This window comes from Varroa jacobsoni, unplaced genomic scaffold (assembly GCF_002532875.2).
Source record: "Varroa jacobsoni isolate VJ856 unplaced genomic scaffold, vjacob_1.0 scaffold_1428, whole genome shotgun sequence".
NCBI classification, from domain to species: domain Eukaryota; kingdom Metazoa; phylum Arthropoda; class Arachnida; order Mesostigmata; family Varroidae; genus Varroa; species Varroa jacobsoni.
The window spans coordinates 97,676-119,526 of NW_019214330.1; the positions used below are offsets into that span (position 1 = coordinate 97,676).

General features: G+C 41.5%; 2 protein-coding genes across 15 annotated transcripts in view; one reads left to right on the forward strand and one right to left on the reverse strand.

The window, feature by feature from the left end:
- The window catches only part of fz2 (frizzled 2), a 95,152-nt gene extending 85,330 nt beyond the window's left edge, over nucleotides 1-9,822 (forward strand). For all 6 annotated transcript variants that reach the window (XM_022849927.2, XM_086972307.1, XM_086972306.1 and 3 more), the window contains 3 exons: nucleotides 202-360; nucleotides 1,345-1,627; nucleotides 3,814-9,822. In XM_022849927.2, coding sequence (XP_022705662.1) covers nucleotides 202-360; nucleotides 1,345-1,627; nucleotides 3,814-5,117 — 1,746 coding nt within the window. In that variant the 3' untranslated portion in view covers nucleotides 5,118-9,822. The remainder of the gene's footprint in view (nucleotides 1-201; nucleotides 361-1,344; nucleotides 1,628-3,813) is intronic.
- LOC111269964 (uncharacterized) overlaps nucleotides 1-21,851 on the reverse strand; it is a 53,008-nt gene that overhangs the window by 4,129 nt on the left and 27,028 nt on the right. For 7 of the 9 annotated variants that reach the window (XM_022849922.2, XM_022849926.2, XM_022849921.2 and 4 more), the window contains 2 exons: nucleotides 12,004-14,739; nucleotides 9,951-11,592 (listed from right to left, as the gene is read on the reverse strand). In XM_022849922.2, the coding sequence (XP_022705657.1) occupies nucleotides 11,454-11,592; nucleotides 12,004-14,672 (2,808 nt within the window). In that variant the 5' untranslated portion in view covers nucleotides 14,673-14,739 and the 3' untranslated portion in view covers nucleotides 9,951-11,453. Of the gene's footprint in view, nucleotides 1-9,950; nucleotides 11,593-12,003; nucleotides 14,740-21,851 lie in introns of those variants that run through there. The other 2 variants (XR_002686020.2, XR_002686021.2) reach the window with 2 other exon arrangements.

Consider the following 21,851-nt stretch of genomic DNA (forward strand, 5'->3'; position numbering starts at 1 on the left):
TACCAAAAAAAGCTAGCCAAAGCCATACGAAATATACGAGACGGACTCCTGCATATCGTACACGACGTATGCCGCTAAACAAAAGTAGACAAGCTCTGCTACTTGTCGCCGATTAGTCCTAAAATTGATTTAAAAAAAATGTGCCTAATAAACAATTCAACATTCAGTGATTGAACTATGTGTGTTTTTTTTTGTTTCTAGATGCGGTGCCTTGTGATAACGATAGCAGCAACGGTGGCAGCAACTGTCACCACTGCAGGTGCTACACCAGCCGTTGAGGAAAGGTGTGAGGAAATCGTGGTTCCTATGTGCAAGGGCATTGGATATAACCGCACCAGATTTCCGAATGCTTTCAACCAGGTAATAATGGGCGTTCAAGCAGCATAGAGAAGGCGCAGAGTCCAATATTAAAGGAGCGTTCTTATTTTCGCTACGTTTCAACGAGTATTTGATTTCGAACCCAAGTTCTATGCCACTGCTCATCTATGTATCTTCAAATTGTAGCCAATTTTATATAGCGCAGAGGAAATTCTTCAAGATGACAAAAACTTATTTTATACGCACTTCAATGGAAATACCCCGGTCAATAGAGTTGCATCAATGTATATCGAAGGCTGTGCTTTCTCTGTCCCCATAATGGCGCAGTAATCGCGTGTTTGCCTACGAAATTTAGTTCACGTGAAACGGTCTAGACCTTAAGGCTTCTAGGCCTAGACACATATTGATCCCTTGTTAAAAATTCGTATACCAACCGCCCGGTTTTTTAAAGCCCGTCTTTAGGTCCCACCCTGATGAATCCTGGAAACAGAGCTAAACAATGCAGCAGTAAAGCGTGTAGTAGAAGACACAGCTGAAACTTAACTATTAAAACGGATTAATGCTCTATCATTACTTCAACTTAAAGCACACGACAGCAAAGCAATTAATTGACATCTACAAAAACCTACTCAAGGCAATTTCAAAAAACCCGCCTCCGTTCTCACGGGGTTTTCGCTTTTGACATTGTTCGGTATATGTCCCCTGATCAAGCACTGCGCGGCTACTGTATACATGCATAGACTTGAACACGCGCTATAGATTATAGAAACTTATTTCTAAATATTCGCTTATACGTCTATAACGGAATAAAATAACTTCACAATATATCGATGCGCGCGTAGATCGGAACATACAATTTCCTTATGTTGAGATTTTTCTGTAATTTCTCTCATCATTCCCGCTGATTTAGAATCATCTCTGATCTATTCCTACACACAAGGATTACGAGAGTCATATCGCATGAGTAACAAGCTGGCTTATCATGCATTTAGAACGTGATTTAACCACCTGTTCGAAAACTTGCAGGACACCCAGGATGAGGCCGGTCTTGAAGTTCACCAATTTTGGCCACTTGTCGAAATTCAATGCTCAGAGGATCTGCGCTTTTTCCTCTGTTCAATATACACGCCAATCTGCATCGAAGGGTATCAGGGCAAAGTGCCCGCATGCAAGTCGGTTTGCGAACGGGCAAAGGTAGGATGTGCACCAATCATGCAACAATATGGCTTCTCGTGGCCGGATCGAATGGACTGCGAGCTCTTTCCCGAGTACGGTGATCCAGTTAAAATGTGTATGGACTCCAAGGAAGGTCAGCTGCCCATCGACAATGCATAAGGAGAATATGTCTAATAACGATGCTTAGCTAGGCTGGTTTGACTTGAATATGTAATTAATTGGCGATTATGGTTGGCCTTGTAATATTCAGTTGCTTATTAGTAGTACGTAAGCTAGTATATTTTCTGAAGCACGTGTAACTATGCAGAATTACTACCCATAATAGTGACAATTTTATGAATTGGTGTTGGATCCTTAATACTCCATAATTATTAAGCGATTCCAATTGTAACATTTTCTGATTCCTCTATGCACTTACCAGTTCCTAACTAGGTTTAGAGGCATGTAAGTTGCAAAAGTATTGTTCATGTTGATTGGTGCTTAATGTTATTGTGCATGAATGAACACAATTACGACCCTGTTAAGAAGCATGAGATAGGAAGGATAAATTAAATTTTATGATGTTTCATTATGAAGTTAAAATAAAGCGTTGTTCTGTCTGTTTTGGCATCGTTGTTTGATCCTTTTCTTATGTACCAAAGTACACTGTTAGTGGTATTATTACCAAAATAAGAGTCACTGCATGAATTTCTTGTGAGAAAGTAAAGCCTCACCGAACTTTAGGCTTATAGACTTGCATTTTCAACACCGTATATAAAAAACCGCAAGAGGAAAAGTATTTGATCAAATTTTTCATAGGTTACTTTTATTTTATCTTAAATAGCATGGTATAATTAACTGTTAACTGAAACTTGCATGTAATGGACAAAAATATCATTTTGACTTCCCGATCTAAGAGCATATATACCAGATGCTAGCAATGCGATACTCGAACTTCAGGTTCCAAACACTACGTGTATACTTAATAATTGATAGACGCTACGTTGCTTGTGAAAGGCGTTCACAAAAATCTCTCAAATTCATAGCTCTCTGATCGTTTTCTTATTTCAAGCCGTTTGCCAAGCCTTCTTCATCCCTCTGTTTCACGGCCGCTCCCAAGGGTAATCAGTGAAAACCAGAAATTTAAATTACCTTTTCCTGGCAGCTGTACCACTTGCGGCTGTCAGCCAAACATTAGATGGGCGGAAGCGTTTTAAAATTCTGGCCATCTAGCTCTATTCTTATGTTCTTCCTGGTTCTATTCTTATGCACTTAACACGGATGGCTTATAGCAGTTGCAAGAAGGCCATGAAGCAAGGGGAAAACAGAGAGGCAACCGAGCAGGCTCGGGGACCAGTTTGCCGAAAAGTTGGTTGGGCCTCCTTTGTGCAGGATCCCCGCTACACCGTTTCCCGCCCGTCTGCGTGAAAGGTATAGCTACCGCGGCCTGAAAGGGCGCGAATCGACATCGTCACCATTGCCTTCGCGTACAATAATCAATTAGGAGCCAAGATCTCCTTTAGCACGTCCACGAGCGTAGCACATAAGGGCATGCAAGGCAAGACTCGACGCTACCTTATTCTATTCAGCCATAAAAAGAGATGACATGGTAATATAATGATTAATCAGGCCAAATGGAAGATGCCAATCTTCACCGGGTAGGGCCGGTGGCAAGACGAGACGGGTTCTAAGGCTAAGAGTTGGGAAATCGTGAAATGGGGACTGCAGCAGAGCAAAAGGGATAATGCATAGAAAGACGTAAAGCTTCGCGAAGCTTTCGACGTCCATCGCTTCATTCATCTTTTCGCTGCGTATGAGTCCTCTTTGCGAGTATTTTCCACCAAATGGTTCCCCAGATTTTTGGGCCCTTCTATCCGATAACCGTTCGAATAGCAGCCTCTTACGTCTCCTGTCTTCACCTTCTTACTGATATCTATATATAGTAGAGCCTATTCGTATGGCGGTCCAGCCAGTATCCGTCACTTCCACACATTGCAATACCTGATTTTCCTCAGCGGTTTTAGGTGCCAACATCTCTAAAACTGCACAACAGCAGGGACATTCAGCAGGAACGATGTAGTAAAAACGCCGAAAATGAATAGGTAGAAAAAAAAAAAGGTTAAGAAAGATAGATTCCAGAGCTAAGTAGATAATCGGTCCTCATCATATCACTCAAATCCTGTTGTTTTTAACGTAAACCAACCGTCAAATGCTGCGCTGTATAGGCTCCAATTTTGCAGTGAGTTTCAAGCTAATATCTGTGAATAACGTTTCCTCGTCTTGTTCGTTTTGTTTGGACACTTTTGCTTATGCTTTTCTTTGTCTTCAATCGCTTTTCAGGAGAACGGCCCAAAAAAGTTGAGGAGCCGCGGCGTGGTGGAAAAAAATTGCCAGCGCCAGGAATCGTTGTCACCGACGTTGTCGCACTTCCGCCCCCTGGCGGCATCGCGGGTAACTGTTCGTGCTATTGTCAATCGCCAATGGTGAATACGCTGGCGCCCTCGTTCAAGAAGTTCGGCAAGCTAAAACTCCCGCAGTGCGCGCAGCCTTGCCGAAACATGTACTTTAGCAAGGACGACCAACTCTTCACTTACTACTGGCTATTGCTGTGGAGTGTCGTCTGCTTAGCTTCGTCCAGCACCACGATCCTTTCAGGCCTTATTGACTCATCACGCTTTCCCTATCCAGAACGGCCAGTAATCTACATCTCACTATGTTATTTCTTCATTTCAATCGGTTACCTCCTTGGTATCTATCTCGGTAACGAGCAGCTGGCCTGCGATGGGGCCTTGATCCGCTATTCGATCCTGTCGAACCTTGTCAACTCCCTTCCGTGCCTCACGGTATTCTCCTTCACTTACTACTTCATCATTGTGAGCTCCCTCTGGTGGGTGGTCCTCTCGATGACCTGGTATCTATCAGCGGCTCTAAAATGGAGCAGCGAGGCGATATCCGGCTACGCCGTCTATTTCCACATGTTCGCGTGGTTCTCGGGGGCTGGAATCATTTCAATGGTCGTCTATTTCGATGCCATCGATGGCGACTCCGTTTCGGGTCTATGCTTTGTCGGCAGTCAGAACTCGTTCAATTTGACTGTGTTTCTTATCATACCGCTATGCACAGCGCTGGGCCTCGGCGTCATCTTTCTTCTGATCGGATTCACGTCACTCTTCAAGATTAGAAAGATCATCAAAGCTCAGGGACAACACAAGGCGGAGAAGTTTGAGAAACTCATTGTGCGCATTGGAGTCTACTCTATCCTCTACGCCTTACCATCAACCATTGTGGTGGGTTGTCTCTTCTACGAACGCAATTACAAGGAGGTCTGGATGCACAAGTTAACCTGCCCATGCGAGCATGCCGATTCTGCGTGGAGCCGCCCTTCACTACATATATTTGTTGTTAAACACTTCATGTTTCTTGTGGCTGGCATTACGTCAGGATTCTGGATCTGTTCCGGCAAAACGCTGAACTCTTGGTGGAGATACTTCGCTGCTGGGAGTAACCCGCATCGGCCGCACATCAATCCGATTTCGCCACACCTCGACAAACATGGCTCATTGGGCACGTTAAGGACTACCCCCAGATTAGATCTTGCTGGAACCGGGAGCATCGCCAACTCTGCGACACTATCGAACGTATAGGTATACGAGATGGTTCTCAGAGACGCGCTGTAACAGTGGCAAAAAATTGTAAACTTATCAAAAAGAGGCCGTTTCGACCCGCAGGTAGCGCTTGGTGAAGAGTTGTAAACAACACATTAGAGTGCATCGCGCATCACAGTTGCACATACCATTAATTAAAACGACACTTATTCATTAATTTATACGAGAAACATAATAATATAGATGGTAAAACCATCAAATCATCTACTTACTGAAACGTCACTTGCGATAAAGGGAGGGGATCACAGCTGTTAACGTTGGTTAAATGCCGAAAAATGAGATGATGAACCACTGCGAATTGTCTCTGAGAACCGCGCCTGTTTGTTGGCCGCTCAGCCTGCATCTAGCTAAGAACGCGTAGATCATCGATATGACCAACTGATATATGTATAGATCGGTTTTCATTGATTTTTAGATAGATGCCAAGGGCTGCTAGAACTATTGGATGACTGACTTGCGACCGCGGAAAACTCTAGTCGTTTTCACATCGGCAACGCGTCGGTCATATCAAGAATTCACTCCCTAGGTGTCCTCACGAAGTCCGTGTGGTGGATTAGTGGGTAACGTATTTACCTGCTGATCTTGTTAGGGACACGTGGTGGTATAGGTTCGAATCCGGGCACGCTCCGCGCTGATCGAATGCCCTACGGCAGTGCCGGACGTGGATCTCAAAATATTTAGCTCTCCCAAACAATAGAACAGAGCTGCATTTAGAAGCTAGACAAAACGGCTAGAAAACTTCTGTTATACTTGAATTATGTTGGTAAGATGGCTGTCAAACTTTTTAGAGACAAGTTAAAGACATGTAGACCGTGTTTGGCATGAATAGAAACTCGGTACATTCATCGTGTATCGCATTTCGGTACGGACGAAAACATCGAGTCTTGAGGAAAAAAGGAAGTACTAACTGCGCAGAAGGAAATATTTACAGTTGTGTTTTACTACATGATGACAAGATCGACTTCATCTATTTTATGAACCGTCAGGGTGGTCGCACTGTTTGTGATGCAAGTGTGGCTGAAACGAACGTAATGCATAACAATGGAAAAGAAAATCAACAGAGATTGGAGAAATTACGTGGTCCGCGGATAACACTGCAATCCGTCTAAACAAATATACACACATACACACGCGGGACAGTGTTGTGGAAATTGTGACACGAAACACAATCCAGAAAAGCATCGTTTGTGAACAGAAACATAGATGGCAGGTCGTCTTTCTCTCGAGGCAAGGACAGAATCATTCTCACATTAATCGAGAGTAATATTTATTCAACTTACCACTGTAAATATGAATGAGGTCTGATTGCGTACCTTCCTATAGGATACGATGTGCAATTGCCAATATTTTCGACAAAGACGGTGCCATCTATATAGCCAGAAATAACTTTCTGATTGGATGCATGTGAAAGCAAATACTCATCCAGGGCCTTTTTGTTTGTTGTGAGCGCGCGCAAGGCCTGATAATGCAATACAATGACTCTTATCAGCGGTCACGAAGTAACGCTTCATCAAGACTAAAAAGCCTTCGGATGCGCTACCTCTACAACAGATTCCCTAGAAAATGACGAAACAAATATAGAAGTTCCAATAACCGAAATCCATTTACATATTAGAAGCACATTTACACAGAGAATACTAAGGGCGTACGAATAAATCTCAAGTAAATATAAACGACGGAAACGAAGTTAACTTCGTGTAACTTCCATGCGAAGTTGATAGCAGAAATAACAATCGTTCTCGCAACTGATTGCAGGAATAATGTACAGGGCTATGTGCTTCCCGTCGAAACATCCTTTGACTTAATCTGTTACCGTTAATTTACCACTGCTTGCGCAGAGCCAGTCATGCTTGTACGTGTGTAGAGTACAAGCGAAGGTCAGTGAATGCAATTATTCAGGTTGGCTTGATGCATCTTATGAAGACACCAACTGGTGAAGTTCAATCGATAATCTCGAACGATCTGCGAAGTATCGATAGGTAGTGTTCCTAGTTATTTCAGCTACCTATCTGTTACATGCTATATCATGATATTACCTACTGTAAATCTAACCTGTACGTTGTACTGAACCAGCAGCGGAACCTATATTCTGATGCACAAAATCACTGTCAACCCGCAGGGCATCATGTGTCATATTAACTAGTCCACTTTATGCAGATCCAATTGAGCCCGCTAACGCTCCGCGCCCCCGGTGGCACCGTTGGACCACCACTCTCTGTATAATAATTAGTGCAGTAACAATATATATATGACAATAAGGAATGCATTATATGCATTTTATACTTTTACTATGTCGTGATATTTTATATGGAATAATGTTGTAAGCATCATTTGAAACATTATGTGTAAATAAAACATACCATACTGTAATACTGTGACATCAGCAGCGACAAAAAACAAGCTTGTCTCTTATTTTTGGCTTACCATTAGCAAAATAGTGACTACTCTTCGAAAAGACAGTGACAGATCCATACTTCTCTTAGGTAGGTACGGTCTGTACTGTATGCTAGTTCGTCTAACAACACTCAGCGTCGGATAACGAAATCGTTATCCTATCCTAAGTAACCTTCCAGGGTTGGTTTGGAGCAACGACAATTTTCCATTTTCTAACAGACGCCTCTGCGGCTTTCATTGAAGACTCTAACTGCTATTGAAAGTTCGTATTCGAGACAATACGCAATAAGATAATCTGAGATTATTCAGATGAGAAAGAGTAATTGGAAGAAACATGCCATTTTTTTACGGATCTCGCAGAGGTTGTCCCACGACCGAAGAGAAGTTGCCAATCTTTTTTCGACGTACTGCTACTAACCCATCACACGGTGGTCGCGTGCGATAACTCAAAGTTGGACTTCACGCGATTTTTCCTTGCTCGTTTGCTTGGTTGCTTGCTCAATAAGTGATCGGGTCAGTTCGGTGTCTCGTCATTCGTCTGACTTTCCTAGCTAGCCTTCATCGTTCCTCGTCGGAGTTTGCTGTTCGCACATAGACACTATAACCGCTGTTAGGAACTACCTTGATTGACGATCAACGCTGATGCAAAAACAAAAATAGCCGGCACTGCTGCGCTAAACGCTGTTGCTTCAGACGGCTGGTCTTCACCACGAAATGAAGCGAATTCAGGTCAGACCTAAGGCACCTCACGACTCCCTGCGCCTAGCAGCTAGACATACTACTACTGCAAAGTTCCGCCAGGTGTGAGTTGATACTACCGAAATATTCTCGTTTTATACAGATAGTGAAGTTTTATACTATTTCCGAGCTGTGCCTTTACTGACTAGTTCCCGAAAACATAAACGTTTGTTGATGTTCGATCTTGAGACTAATATTAAGAAGCAACGAGTTCGCAACTAGTTTTTGCTTCATATAAGATACTCGATTGTGTAAAATATCGACGACGACAAATAGATCTGCCATGGAGGTAAATTTAAAAATGTATTGACGTTTTTTCGGCGCCCTTTATAGTGCGAGACCAGTACGATCGCCAAACACTCGCGTATTTGCGATGGTTGTCTTGCGTCGGTCTATACTTTGTTTGGTAAACCAATTTTCGTTGCCAACAGCAAAACATTCATACGGATACACGACGTTCGTATTTGCTTTGTATTCAAACGGATTTCAGAGTACGTGAAACTGTCATTCTGTATGCTACAGGAAAAATTGAAGAAAAAAAAGATGCGCAAAATTTTCCCACATCGAAAACGTCTCCGGCACGTGTATTTTAGTTCGAAGGAGGCGACTTATTGAAGAGACAGAAAATCGTAGAAAACTGATCAGATAATTCTAATTTTATAACAAAGTTGTAAACCTAATCCGCTCACATATACTAATTTGAAAAACATACTCTATTAGCCCGTATTTAGCCTACGCTGTACTGATGGTAGGATACGCTGCTTTACCGTTTCATATTATCTACTGGTTAGATTTATCTAACTTAATGTTGAATTTGCTTTTCTTCTAATAACTTAGTTACTAAGGTCAAAAAAGCCACCTAAGAAGATCGTAACATCTACCAACACCATCGGGGCCTGAAGTCAGCCGTCAAAGCTAACATTTTCTAAGAGGTTCATCACGAAAAACAGTACGTTTTTACCTACTGTTAATGAATGCTTTGGACTAATGTTTGACAGTGAAGACGAAAAAAGAGCTATCCACACGCTTCTACACTTTAATAAAATCCTGACAACGAAACATTTAAACAAAAAACATTAGAAACATACCCAAGCAGCATTTTTCAAGAATGATCCCGGCAACATTAATATTGATATAAAGGCAATTATAAAACGAGTAAATGTTGTAGACCGCGCGACTTTGGGCTTGAGGCCATGTTTTCGGTCTGTTCCTCAATATTAACAAATTAAAATAATCAAATTTATGAGACCACAATGGTAGTAATACGTAACTAGAACTTCATTCAACTAGCGCTAGCCTTACCAGCGACATATACAATACCAGTATGATTGTTAGTAAGTAGACCAATGTGCTTTGGAGGGCTGTACATGTCTTGGGTCGAGCGCTACCTATTTTACTTGAGTAAGCACCGATTGAAAGGTTGAATACACTTTTTAAATACATATGCCTGTTTAGGCTCGTGGGTAAATTCTCAAATTGGCCTGTACAGTTTCAACGATGTTTCGCAGTGCCTGTGAGAAAAACTATCGAATCTTTTTAATACTTCAATTCGTAAGAATTAATTTGTCTTTCTAAGGAACATAATAACATGAATGCGTCTAGTTTTCTATTGATTTAGTATACTAATGAACGTAATCAGAGCAAACAAACATGATTCGGACAAAGTGAGCACAAAGCTAATGTTAAATAATATAATGACATTGTATTTGTTTAATTATTATACAGTTTCACAATCTTCGAATAGCACTTTGCGACCGTCCTCTTTGTGCATTTCAAACGTCAAAAATCGAATTTGAATCATCTTCGTTTTCTTCAGCTGTATATCTACGATTTCCGCCGCTCAGCTTCGTATAACATCAGTGCTACAAATATAATGGTATCTAAATAATAACTGCAGTAATAATAATAGTATGAGTAAGGGTAATGATAATTACTATACTATCTTCTTGTTGATTCAAAAGTAATGAAAAATGTCTGTTTATCGTTCAGTAATGGGCATCATTTTGTAATGCCATTTTCGTCTAGAATTATATCATATTTACATACCCGCTCTGATCGATATTGGGTGCACTGTTTTCCACATATATGGTAACATTTGTTTTGCCTAATAAAATCAATCGTTGACGTATATTCGCATAGATAGTTTTTGTCTCAAGCTTCCGTCTGCTTTTCGCTTCTACTCTATTTTAGCGTGCCAGCCATTGGAAAGTATAGCAAAAGCTGCTTTCCGGTTCGAAGCTGTGCCGCGTTCCTTCGATTTCGAAGGAATGTAACTAGCTGACGTTGCTTTCAAGACCTCTACCAGAAGTCGACACTACTAAGATTACATTCATTTTCATATGTATAATATAATTATAGCTATACCGTTGCTTAGTTTTCTAACTAATTCTTGTAATCTTTATAATTATTAGCAATTTTGTTTGTGTACGAGTAGTATTTGGTAAACGCATATGACGGACATCTATGAGGTGTCTTTATTAGCTAGGATGACACACTTATCTCAATCATTACAATTACTACGTTATGATGATATTGTCATTATGCTTTTTACATTTCTAGCTTTCTCGACCGTAACATAACAATGATCATATCTTCGTTTTGTAAACACTTGAAATGGTCTTTCCGCTATCTAAACTAGATGATCGCATTTCAATTTACTGCGTAGTGACGATATTTTGCTGCCTTATACACACTTTGGTGTTATGGTGCCAACACAAAATAAGCAGAATCGTACAGCTCCATCATTTCAATATAATACGAGAAACGTAATCATAACAAAGACATAATAATGTAATCATACTACAATGGCTAACAAAATCGTTCAACTGTTTTCAATGTAATGAGTAATGTTTGCCTCTCTATATCTTATACTCTTATCTATATTAATATGTGTAAAGTGATTTGACTGCTCCGGTTGTGGCCACGCACTCGAGGCAAACACATGTTGCATTGAAGAAGAATTTGTTGAACTTCGGTCATGCATGATTTACTAACAGGGTTTGTCCGCGCTGTTAACGATGACTGATCTTCCATCTCGTCCCGACTCCGTCGGCATTCCTGCCTGCGTATGTCGATAGGCTGAAACTGGTCGATATGGTAATGGCGCTAGTAAGGGCTATAGCATATATGTCTGTTATGTTTAGCAAACCATGTTAGGATATTAGTGCTAACTACAAGACGCTATTAACGCGCCAGAAGCGTGAGTCGAAGTGTCCGTCCAAGTAACTGAGTACCGTTGAAACGTTTAACAGCTTCTGCAGCATCCTGGGGGTTGGCAAACGCCACACGAGCATCTCCTGTTGGTTGGTTCTGTTCGTTGTACCTGAAGTAGGCGAAGGGCAAAGCAAAAAACAAAACGACGATTAGGGTTAAGGGTAACACCGAATTAGAGGTACCGTAAGTTTAAACGATGTGGCAATATGAAAATCAAGCAGCACGAACGGCCAAGAAACTGTCTGCGATTTGACCTATATAATTCCACATGATCTCATATCGATGACCGAACTTTCTCTATATCTCATCCAGATCTATCATCTGTTGGCTTTGTGCTTGACAACTTTAAATAACACAATGAAATATATTCTAGCTTGAATTTTGCGCGCTGTGCTTTCGAACAAATACGATCAACTTGCAATATACCTAAAGAGCAGATAATGGACGCCTGAGTAAACTAGGCACAGGGTGCAATCTCATGAACATGTATGCAGTAACTATCAATTGAGTATCTGCCAACCTGCGCATAATGAGATCTTTTCGAATGTTGTAGTCCTTGAAAACTTCAATTAGGTCCTCAACACCTGCCCCATAGTTAAGGTTGCAGATAGCCACAACGCATTGCGGATTCGCGAAGGGGTCCGTGGGTGAGAGAATCGGCAGTTCAGGAAGTGCGGCCTTGACAGAAGGTGGCACCACGCTGCCTCCGTTGTGAGCACCTCCCATTGGGTCTCCCATCGGCATACCCATGCCGGCTCCCGGTCCCGCTGCTGGATATGGCATAACACCGTTCATGGGCGGAAATTGTTGATGTCCTTGCGGTCCCCTACCGCCACCACCGCCTCGCCCACGACCTCGTCCCCTGCCCCTGAAAGGTCCTCCAGCAGGACCATCAAATCCTTGTGGGCCCATCGGGGGCATACCAAATGGCGGCATGGGAGGAGCGGAAATAGGAAGGTTCATGCTATTTCGCATAAACTCTACTGTTACCGCCTCAATAGTCAATGTGTATCCATAGTATGGCTGGCCACTCATGTTCGCGACGACCGCAGCATCCTCGGCGTTCAGACATTCAACAAACGCGCAACTTGGTTCGCGGGGATTGCTGCCATTTTTTATGTGGATCTGATCCGTTTTGACACCGAGTTCGAGGCACATATCTTTAATTTGGCGATCAACGCAGTCGAATGGTAAGCCATGTATGGATAACACTGTCTTTGATGGATCGAGGCCGAAGCGGCCAGTTGGAGGTGGCATCGCAGGTAGGGCGGGCGGGTCTTCGATGTTTGAAAACCTCGACGGCCTCTTTTCGTGGTTTCGGGGCGGGCGTTGAGCTCCAGTTACTGTTCCTGCTGCAGTTCCTCCTCCAGGACGGCGTTTCTTCTCATACAGCTCCTTCGATTCCGTGAAAATATGCTTATTAGCGACTAATACCTCGACATTGCGATGCTTAATCCGTTTGCCGCATTGGCCGAGTGAAAGCTCCAGATCATTGTGAGAGGCTAGCTTAGCAAAACAGTGTCCCACACTATGTCCCGCTTGGTTGTACTCGATAAAGATCTCCGTGACGTTAATTCCACTAAGGAACTCCCTCACATCGTGCTCCGTTACTTCAAAGGGAATGCCGATAATGACCACTACCAGATCCTGCTCGATAGGCTTGGCCCGTCCGCCCAAAACGAGTCCCTGACCGGGACGATTAAAACGAAGAGAGTCCAACTGGTGCGGAGTTTCTACGTAGAATTCCTCGCCCTTGAGGAACTCAATCCTGTCAATGGACTTCATGTGCACCGGAGTCTGGCCAAGCAGCTCCCCGTCAAGCCTTTGGACAACCTTGGCGTCGTCCAGATCTTTGACATTGATAAAGATGACCGGAAAGCGAGCCTCCCATTTAAAGCGAATACTGCCATTCGGGAGGCTAACACCACAGAAGAAATGCTTAACATCGATATAGTTCGGGAGTTGCTGCATGCCCGACATTTTGAAGTGTAATGTCTCAATAGTAACCCCGTTCCCATTAGTTGTTGCTGTAGTAGAATTTGAGTTCGTCGAATTCGTACTGTTAGCGCTGCTTGCGTTTGAACCCCCGGCGTTAGCATTTGCCTGATTCTTGAACATGGGAAACACAGGAAGGTTACTGGGGGGTGGCGGAGTGGCCTTTCGAGCTGGAGTGGCATCCGGAGTCGGGAGAAGGGCGTTCTTTAGTCCGGCGATCTTAGGGACCGTAGGAAGAGTGACAGCCGGTGATACGTTCGGTCTGGGTTGGGCCAATTCAGGAATGGTGGGCAAAGCGGGAACTGTAGCAGTCTGTTGGACGGCCGCAGTTTGCGCGAGGGCTTGCGCCATTACCAGTGGATTGACCGGAAGCCCACCTTGCATGCCTTGAAGCAAATTGGTGAAATTGGCTGGTAGCCCTCCCAAGCCCGGTAAACCTATTAGAGATAATGCGGCACCGCCCAGGGCAGCAGCTCCCGGCTGCATGCCAGGCTCCCACACGGGTGTATCGTTATTTTCCGATGCTGGCTGTGATTGCTGATCACGCTCGCCAGGTAGATCACGACTGTTGCCATCTTTCATATCATCGCTTCGTCTCCTGTCACGTCCATTACGGTCTCTACGATCTCTGGATCTTGAACGGGACCTCCTCCTTCCCCCGCGGCTACGATTGTTTCTATCGCGGGACCTGCTTCGAGACCTTTTTCGGTCGCGGGAACGATCTCGTTTGCGCTCCCTTGATCGCGATCGTCTGCGATCCCTTGAACGAGAGCGGGATCTCTTACGAGGTGGGTCCTCCTTAATTACGACGACCTCGGGACTTTTCTTGGCTACTTCCAGTATTTTGGGTGCTGTTACCACTGGCAGAGGAACGACAGGGGCGGCGATCGGTGCGACCTGCGCTCTACTTAGCATATTCAGATGGGCTTGACGGGCCTGCTCGACGATTTTCTGCATTTCGTTGTTGGAGCTAAGAAGAAGCTTAATCTTTATGCCTTTGATTTCTTGGCCGTCCTTGGCCATTCCCTGGCGGGCGTCTTCGTCTGTTGCAAATGCAATGAAGGCATCGCCTCTGTCGCCGCCCACGATGTGGACCCCTCCTTCGGGGATCGACAAGCCTTCGAAAAACCGACGAATATCTTGCGAATTGGCCTCCCATGGGAGATTCTGGAGTCGAATAATGATGTGCGACATTGTCTATGTTGTGGATAGTCAAAAGGGAAGAATCCGAATTCTGAAAACCAACTTGTTTCCTTCAGTCCTAGAACAACACAGAAAGAAAGCCTATTACGATTCAATTGTTACACAAATTAAACATATTTGGACTTAGAAACTTATATACAAAATATATTAATTCAAGAAAAGTAACTATTGGAAATATACGACATCATTTTCTATTTATAGATAGGCAAATTTCAACCGCAGGAAGAAATCATCACAGTAAATGTAATAAGGGCATTTATGCCCCGTGGACTAATCATGGTTAATACAAAGCAAAGCTTCGATTTGGTTTACTGGAAATTTCAAAAGCTAACCAATATGATAAAATTCATGACGCCCAAAATATCCTACTCTATTATCGAATTATATATATTATACATAATTAATCATACATATGTATATTATTATATACGTATTATAATTTATCATAAAAATAGTAGAAATAGGCTATAATTCGTTCAGATTCAATATTCATGTCATCTTTTTGTAGTTCTGAGACTGCTCGAGAGATGACAAGTAGGTCTAGGAGTCGTGGGGCTGATTCACCGCTACATTTACGGTAATGATCACAGTCGTTACGAATCTAGATATACGAAACTGTGATCATCCTTAACATACAGAGAAAATGCACTCCTATCAATTAGAGAACCAATAAAAAAATAGCTCTAGGTAGGATGTATATCACATATTATGTAATACATATCTGTTCGTGTATTCTGATCCGCATTAGTTAAGCCCCATTGGTCGTAAACTGCTTACGGTGGTCTACCTATTCGAATTTGCGAAAAAACAATGTTGCCTTTTTCCTCCGGGCGACCTCGAAATCCGGCTTAAGTGATTGCTCGAGTATTGTTTAGCGTACTATGTGTACCTGACATGAACGTGGTATAATTACCTACTGTCTTACTAGGGTGTAAAATCCAATTAATATTGTAATTAATCAGTTTTTTTTAGTACGTATAATGATAGCCTGAAAAACGTCCGTAAGCATTACTAAATTCGAAAAGCAATCAGCGACAAAATTGCATTGTGACTGAGCTCTTTAGAAACACGTAAGAGCAACCAAGAACGTAGCCCTCATTCGAAATATAATGGCACTTTTTGCGCCTTTTTTGCGAATAATTAGAGCACCAAATTGATAGGAATGAAGCTTGGATAGAAAAAGGACAAAATTTTTTTTGTGACGAACAAATCTTCGATGATCATGCCAACTGATCGTGCTATCCGCTACCATATGAAATCTATGATTTCGTGTCGCTTTTCTGCCTATAGGTGCTCACTCAATGCAATTCTATACTTCGTAACCAAACGGAAGCTTTCATTTACTTGCTATGTTTAAGGAAAAGGTTACGCTTTTTTTTTTCCATAATTTCCTTAACTACAAGACAGCCTAATGCAACTCTACAAACCGTTCTTATGTATTTAGTAACCACTATGGCTGTTATTTCATATCATGAATTTGTTGACTGCTTATACCATTCACTGTTGACTACGACACGCGTTGCTTGCGTGGCCCTTAGTATAATGATGCGTCACCAAAGAATATATATCCACTAAGTACTATGTAGTTCGATACCCATAATAGTCTGAGCATGAGATGCGTATTTAAAAAAACGTGATTCTATTTTTGTTCAGCCCATCAAAGCTATTCTTAATGCTTTCGTTCCTATAATAATGCATACAGAGTTCATTTCCCATATATTTTCCTGTTAAAGTGCTGCACACACAAAATATACAAACTCCGAATTGTGGCTAGATAAATGGACTAGTAACTAAGCTATTAACTTGGCATTATTTGACTTTATCCTCTGCATTTAAATTGGAAGCATTTTCTCTAATAACTGGTAACAAGATGTTTTTTTTTTATGTTTACGACGGTCATTATTATTTACAACACCTCTGAAGTTTAAATTTTCAATTCATAGTGATTCATCATTTCATAGCACTAAGTCGAAAATTCTAGACTTTCGGATATTTAAGTTTTTTTTTGGTGCAGTGGTAAGCGTCTTAACAAGGACTTATTCCAGCGTAAGCAACTTCTGCATAACACCGGCTCACCCTTATTGACTTGAATTTTGATTACAGGACTCCGCATTTGAAGGAGAGTCACGTGTAGCAACGGAGATTCAGTCTGTACTTTACACGAGAATTTTCAAAGGCTTTCCAAACCTTTATTTGAATCGGGACATAATCCCCAATAAACCGAAAATAATATCCAAATCAATCACCGCTGCGATGATCGTGTTATTCATTTTTGTCAAATAAAGCAAACTTTATATCTACTTTAGTTGGAATCGACAGTATTGCGTTTGGTCGTATTAGACACCTTCACATCTTCTTTCATTTTAAATCTTGTCCATCTTTTTATTGCTCTACTTTTTAGGATTGCTATCGCGGAATATACCTAACGTCTTCGATACGCAACCGTCCTAAAAAAAATCTATACAACTGAAAGTAAGTGCCCCTACGTCGACCTAAACGGACCTTTCAAATGATACAGATTTGGCTGTTTTTGATGCGTCGCTAAAGTTTCATATTGATAAGTACAGCGTGCGATATAGCATCGATTCCCTGGATACTTTCTGCCTAGAGTAAAGGGGAAAGCTTTGCACCGGAATGTTCTGGGAAATATACGCAACGTTGAAATTACAGGGTAAAAAAGTTTGATTTTTCACATTATTACAGTTTAGTCTGGCGATTTTTGTTAAGACAATTTATAATTGTTGAATTACGAACTATTCCAGTTATTTTTTTTTCAATTTTTTCAAGAATTTTCAGTCTTTGGAATTATCATTTTCAAGTTTAACATTAAAAACTTGTCGCCATTAAGACTTTAACCGGAATGGATCTTGCTGGACTTATTTGGGGCTTTCCTAATGGATTTGTATGTCTTGAGTTTTACATAGGGCGTCAGATGGCTGACTCCCGGCACGAAAAAAAGTGTATCTATGCCAGGATTCGAACGTAGACCACTCTTTAACAAATCTAGGAGACGCAACCACAGAAGCAGCTCTTAACTTGAATAATAATGCTTCTTTAATTCCTAATCTTCCCTTCATTCCTTATTTTTTCAATTATTAATATAGGTAATTATGTGTTCGCTAATACTGAAATTTGGATCAGCGTGGCGGCAAACTTCTTATTTAGGCTTTCTATAACAACGCATTCACAGAAATGCGCATTAGACTTCCAGGCTACGCCACCTTTATTTTTTTTCAAGTGCATAGCGCTTTTTCAGAGGGCAATTTCTTCTTTTTTAAGAATAGTGTGGTACTAATTAAGTCAATTTGCACAACAGTCGATGAAATCTGACCATCTAGACATATATAATTTATTCTCTTCAATTAGATGAATACCGTCCGGATGATAGGATTAATTGAAATGGAAAAACAGGATAAATAAATAAACAAAGTACAGAATTTGTTAGGTGTGGCACGAATCAAATTTTAGAACAGACTGATGAATAACTGTAGCGTGACAGCAGGGCCGTTAGGTCACTCCAATGAGAGAACGGGATACGAAGAATGGAGCAACTGCAGTGAGATAGCCGATAAACTGACTGAATCAGGAAAATAGTACTATAGTGATGGGATGGTAGCACTGGTGCCGCAGAATCTGGACTGATCGCAACACGACATAACTGTAAATGTGTAGGTCAGCATCCGAACTATATTTCGTTAGCTGTCGTGCGAATCAAATCTCTCTTCTGCTGGTGCAGGCTACTCGACTGTAAGGCCCCATTTTCAGATTGCCCTTTTTGCAGTCCTTTACTCGGAATTCCTTCTACAGCTCAAAGGGGTTCATGTGAACTACACTTTGGTAGGCTTTTGTAATAATAATAATAAACTATGAAAATTGTTAAAATGGCTGTTGGATATTTACGTGAAGCTCTACGTAGGAGGGCTATTCTAGGTGCCTATCAAAGGGATTCTTATTGAGCTGCTATTTATGTTCCTATCTCAATTGTTTTAGTTGATAATGTCGTATGAAAGGTAAAAACTTACGTGTAGTTTTAAAATAGATATTTCGGCGAAGAAGTTTAGAAACTCGAGTGATCGTATCAATTTACCTAGGTAACGTTTCAAAAAATGATGCAAATCTGTTCCAGGGCTATTTGAGCGGGTTTCTAACAAACATCAATTGGAATTATACGCTAAGTGTAAGGTGAATCAAATCCGTTTCTATTGGAGCAAGTTGATGAAATAGTGGGTTGGGTAGGCGTTACTGGTGCAGGGTTACTGTTGATGTAAAGCTTAATGTGCATTGGGTTTGGTGTAATATTAGTAAATTCAGTCGATCAGTACAAGACCGGCGTGGGCTAAAGCCCACGACTCGTTCTGGTGCTCCACTGAATGTGAGCATAGACTTCCTTGATTAGTCAGGACACAGCACATCTATGTGAGACTGAGCTCGAGCTTCGTAAACTGATTACTTCGTACAACAATAAACACATTGAACCCGTTACATTGTTATTTACGTATAACTATCAACAGCAGACTTAAATTGCAGAGCTGATTCTTTCCATATCACGATTCGTTTTACCATTGCATTTTTGCTACGCAATCAACGCTTTTGTCACCTATTAATTCTCTTCTTTTTTGTTGCCTATTTGTAGTTGTTAACCCTAAATTAGGAAGCTGGTGCAAAAGCTACCGGTATTGAAATAACCCACTCAATTCCGTTAGCTCCTGGAACAGCTGGTAAAGGCAAGTAAGTGCAAGGTGCAAATAAAGGGTCGCCGAATTGATATGTCATGGAATGAAGTCGTTTGATAACCTAGTGTAGTTTTGTAATTTTCGCATTTGATACTTATCAGATCGGGCAGCCTCTCTTCAAGTATCAAATGCGAAAATTACAAAACTACACTAGGTTATCAAACGACTTCATTCCATGACATATCAATTCGGCGACCCTTTATTTGCACCTTGCACTTACTTGCCTTTACCAGCTGATAACTTTTTACGATTTTGCCCTGTAAACTTCAACTGGCCTATAACTACCATACTGCTTAGGGTAAATGTGAAGTTAAGCCGAGATAGCATGCTGGTCGATACTAGCTCTCACATGTTTAATGTGTTGGTCTCGCACATTGCTAGGATCTCTAGGATGACCAAGTAATTTTGGATAGCATGTATCGAAGGAAATTGTTTCAAACAAAGTCGGTACGTCGTACTTGATCTATTAAAAACTGCTTTTTGGACACAGAACTTCGATGAAAAGAAGTTACGTGTCAAACCTTCTAAGCTCCATATTGTTAATTATACTGAAAGCCAAGTGGAAGCCTTAACTAAACTATGAGACGGTTTACATTCAACTGTTTCTGGCATAAGATATGCTATGGTCGCAAGTACAGTCTTTGAAATCCAGTAAACCTGTAGTTTTTTTTTCCTGCTTCAAACGTGTGGACCGCGTTGTTAAGCCGTCCTATAGCCGCGCCAAAATATCTGAGCAAAATCAATAAATATTTCGTACACGTTCAGAGTTACTTCCCTAGGTGCGTTTTTTGAACCAAAACTAGCGAAGATACGATCGCTCACAACATTTAGAATGATAGCCGGTTGAGACAGCACGCTGAGAATCGACTGTGTACTTTGTATGCCTATCATAGCCATTGTAAGATCTGTGAATCGCGGTCGTATCACGGAGAGTTTAGCTAAGCTACGCTGTGTATTACGAACTGCGTTTGACACGTATGCAATCATCAGTGATACGGTATTATGTTACTCTTAACGTTGAAACGCGCGTTCTCCACTAAGTTTTCGATGGAACAGCTGCGACCATTATACGTAGTCGGTTAGCTACCTCAAATGTGGATCATTAAGAATCTCTTCTGGGGCGGAACCAAAGGTGTATAGGCAAGCTTCAGCCGCGCGTCGATTATCGTACGCGTCCGCAATGCATTGTAAAGCATTATTTCAAGTTAAATACAATGCTAACACATCTCTATAAGGACTACAACACAGCGGTGAAGTACAAATTCGAAGCTCATGAAACAATTACATACAAAGCCCCCAAGCAGCGTTTATGTGACAAGCTCGGGTCGAGTAGCCGTTGTCGTGCCTAGCATTGTTAGTCAGGCGTACAGACTTGCGTGTGTAAAAGTTCACTCACGTTTCGCGTTTCCGTTTATAAAGAGTAGACAGTGGGACGACAGGCAAATTTAGTAGAAATTCGTGTCCAGCATTTGCGACCAAGGTGTACACGTCAAAAAACTGAAAACTATAGATCTCCTTTGGGAAATGACGGTATTCCGGAAACTCCAGCTGGGCCTTTAAATTATGTCGAAATGAAAACGCTCAAACGAGAATAACTTAAACGTAAGGCGGATTTATATGCCAACTTACATTTGGAAAGACAAAAATACGTCATCGCTTAACGGAGAGATTAAGTTTCGTTCAACGTGTTTATCCCTACACATGCAGCAAATTTTACCAAGAAGCAGTTTCTTTAGTTTGTTAACTCCTTTAGCTTCTTATTCTATGGATTAGCATAATCTCAATAGCTCCATACAAGAGTATCTACGAACTTTACGTGCGGAATAATAAATTGTAAAAGCGGAGCAGGTACCATTATTTTGAGGCTTTATAGTTACGTCTTCACAGAACAGTAATTAGTTTTCTTTGTTATAACAATCTTACTATTTCATTATATTTGTGAATGATACATTTATATCTGTATTAATAAAATTGCCAGATGGACTTTCCGGCCAAGCGGAGTAACATTTTGCCGATCATACTGGCGTAGTCTCCATATCTTTAGTAGTTATACAGAACAGCAGTGATCTTATTCCCTGTGAACGTTCCTGAAAATTCTATCCTATGCAATCTTGCTAAGTAGCGTTCTGATATTCCGCTTACGCAACTACTGGTCTTCTTTAGGGGCGACCAACAAGTGCACAGCTAATAAGTTACACGTTACTAGCTTCAAGATTGCTAATAAAAGCAGCTTTTGTTTTCTCATTATTCGGACACCCTTGCGCTACACGGTACGGCCATTCATTAAGAGGGGACCAACATAGCCAGGGTAGCCACTTCATTCTATTTACCCATCTTTTCGCTAATTTTTATTCTATTTGACTCAGTTCCTGTTTTGCCTTTGACTAAAGCATAAGGTGATTAATGGAAACAATACAACTGCCAAACACTATCACAT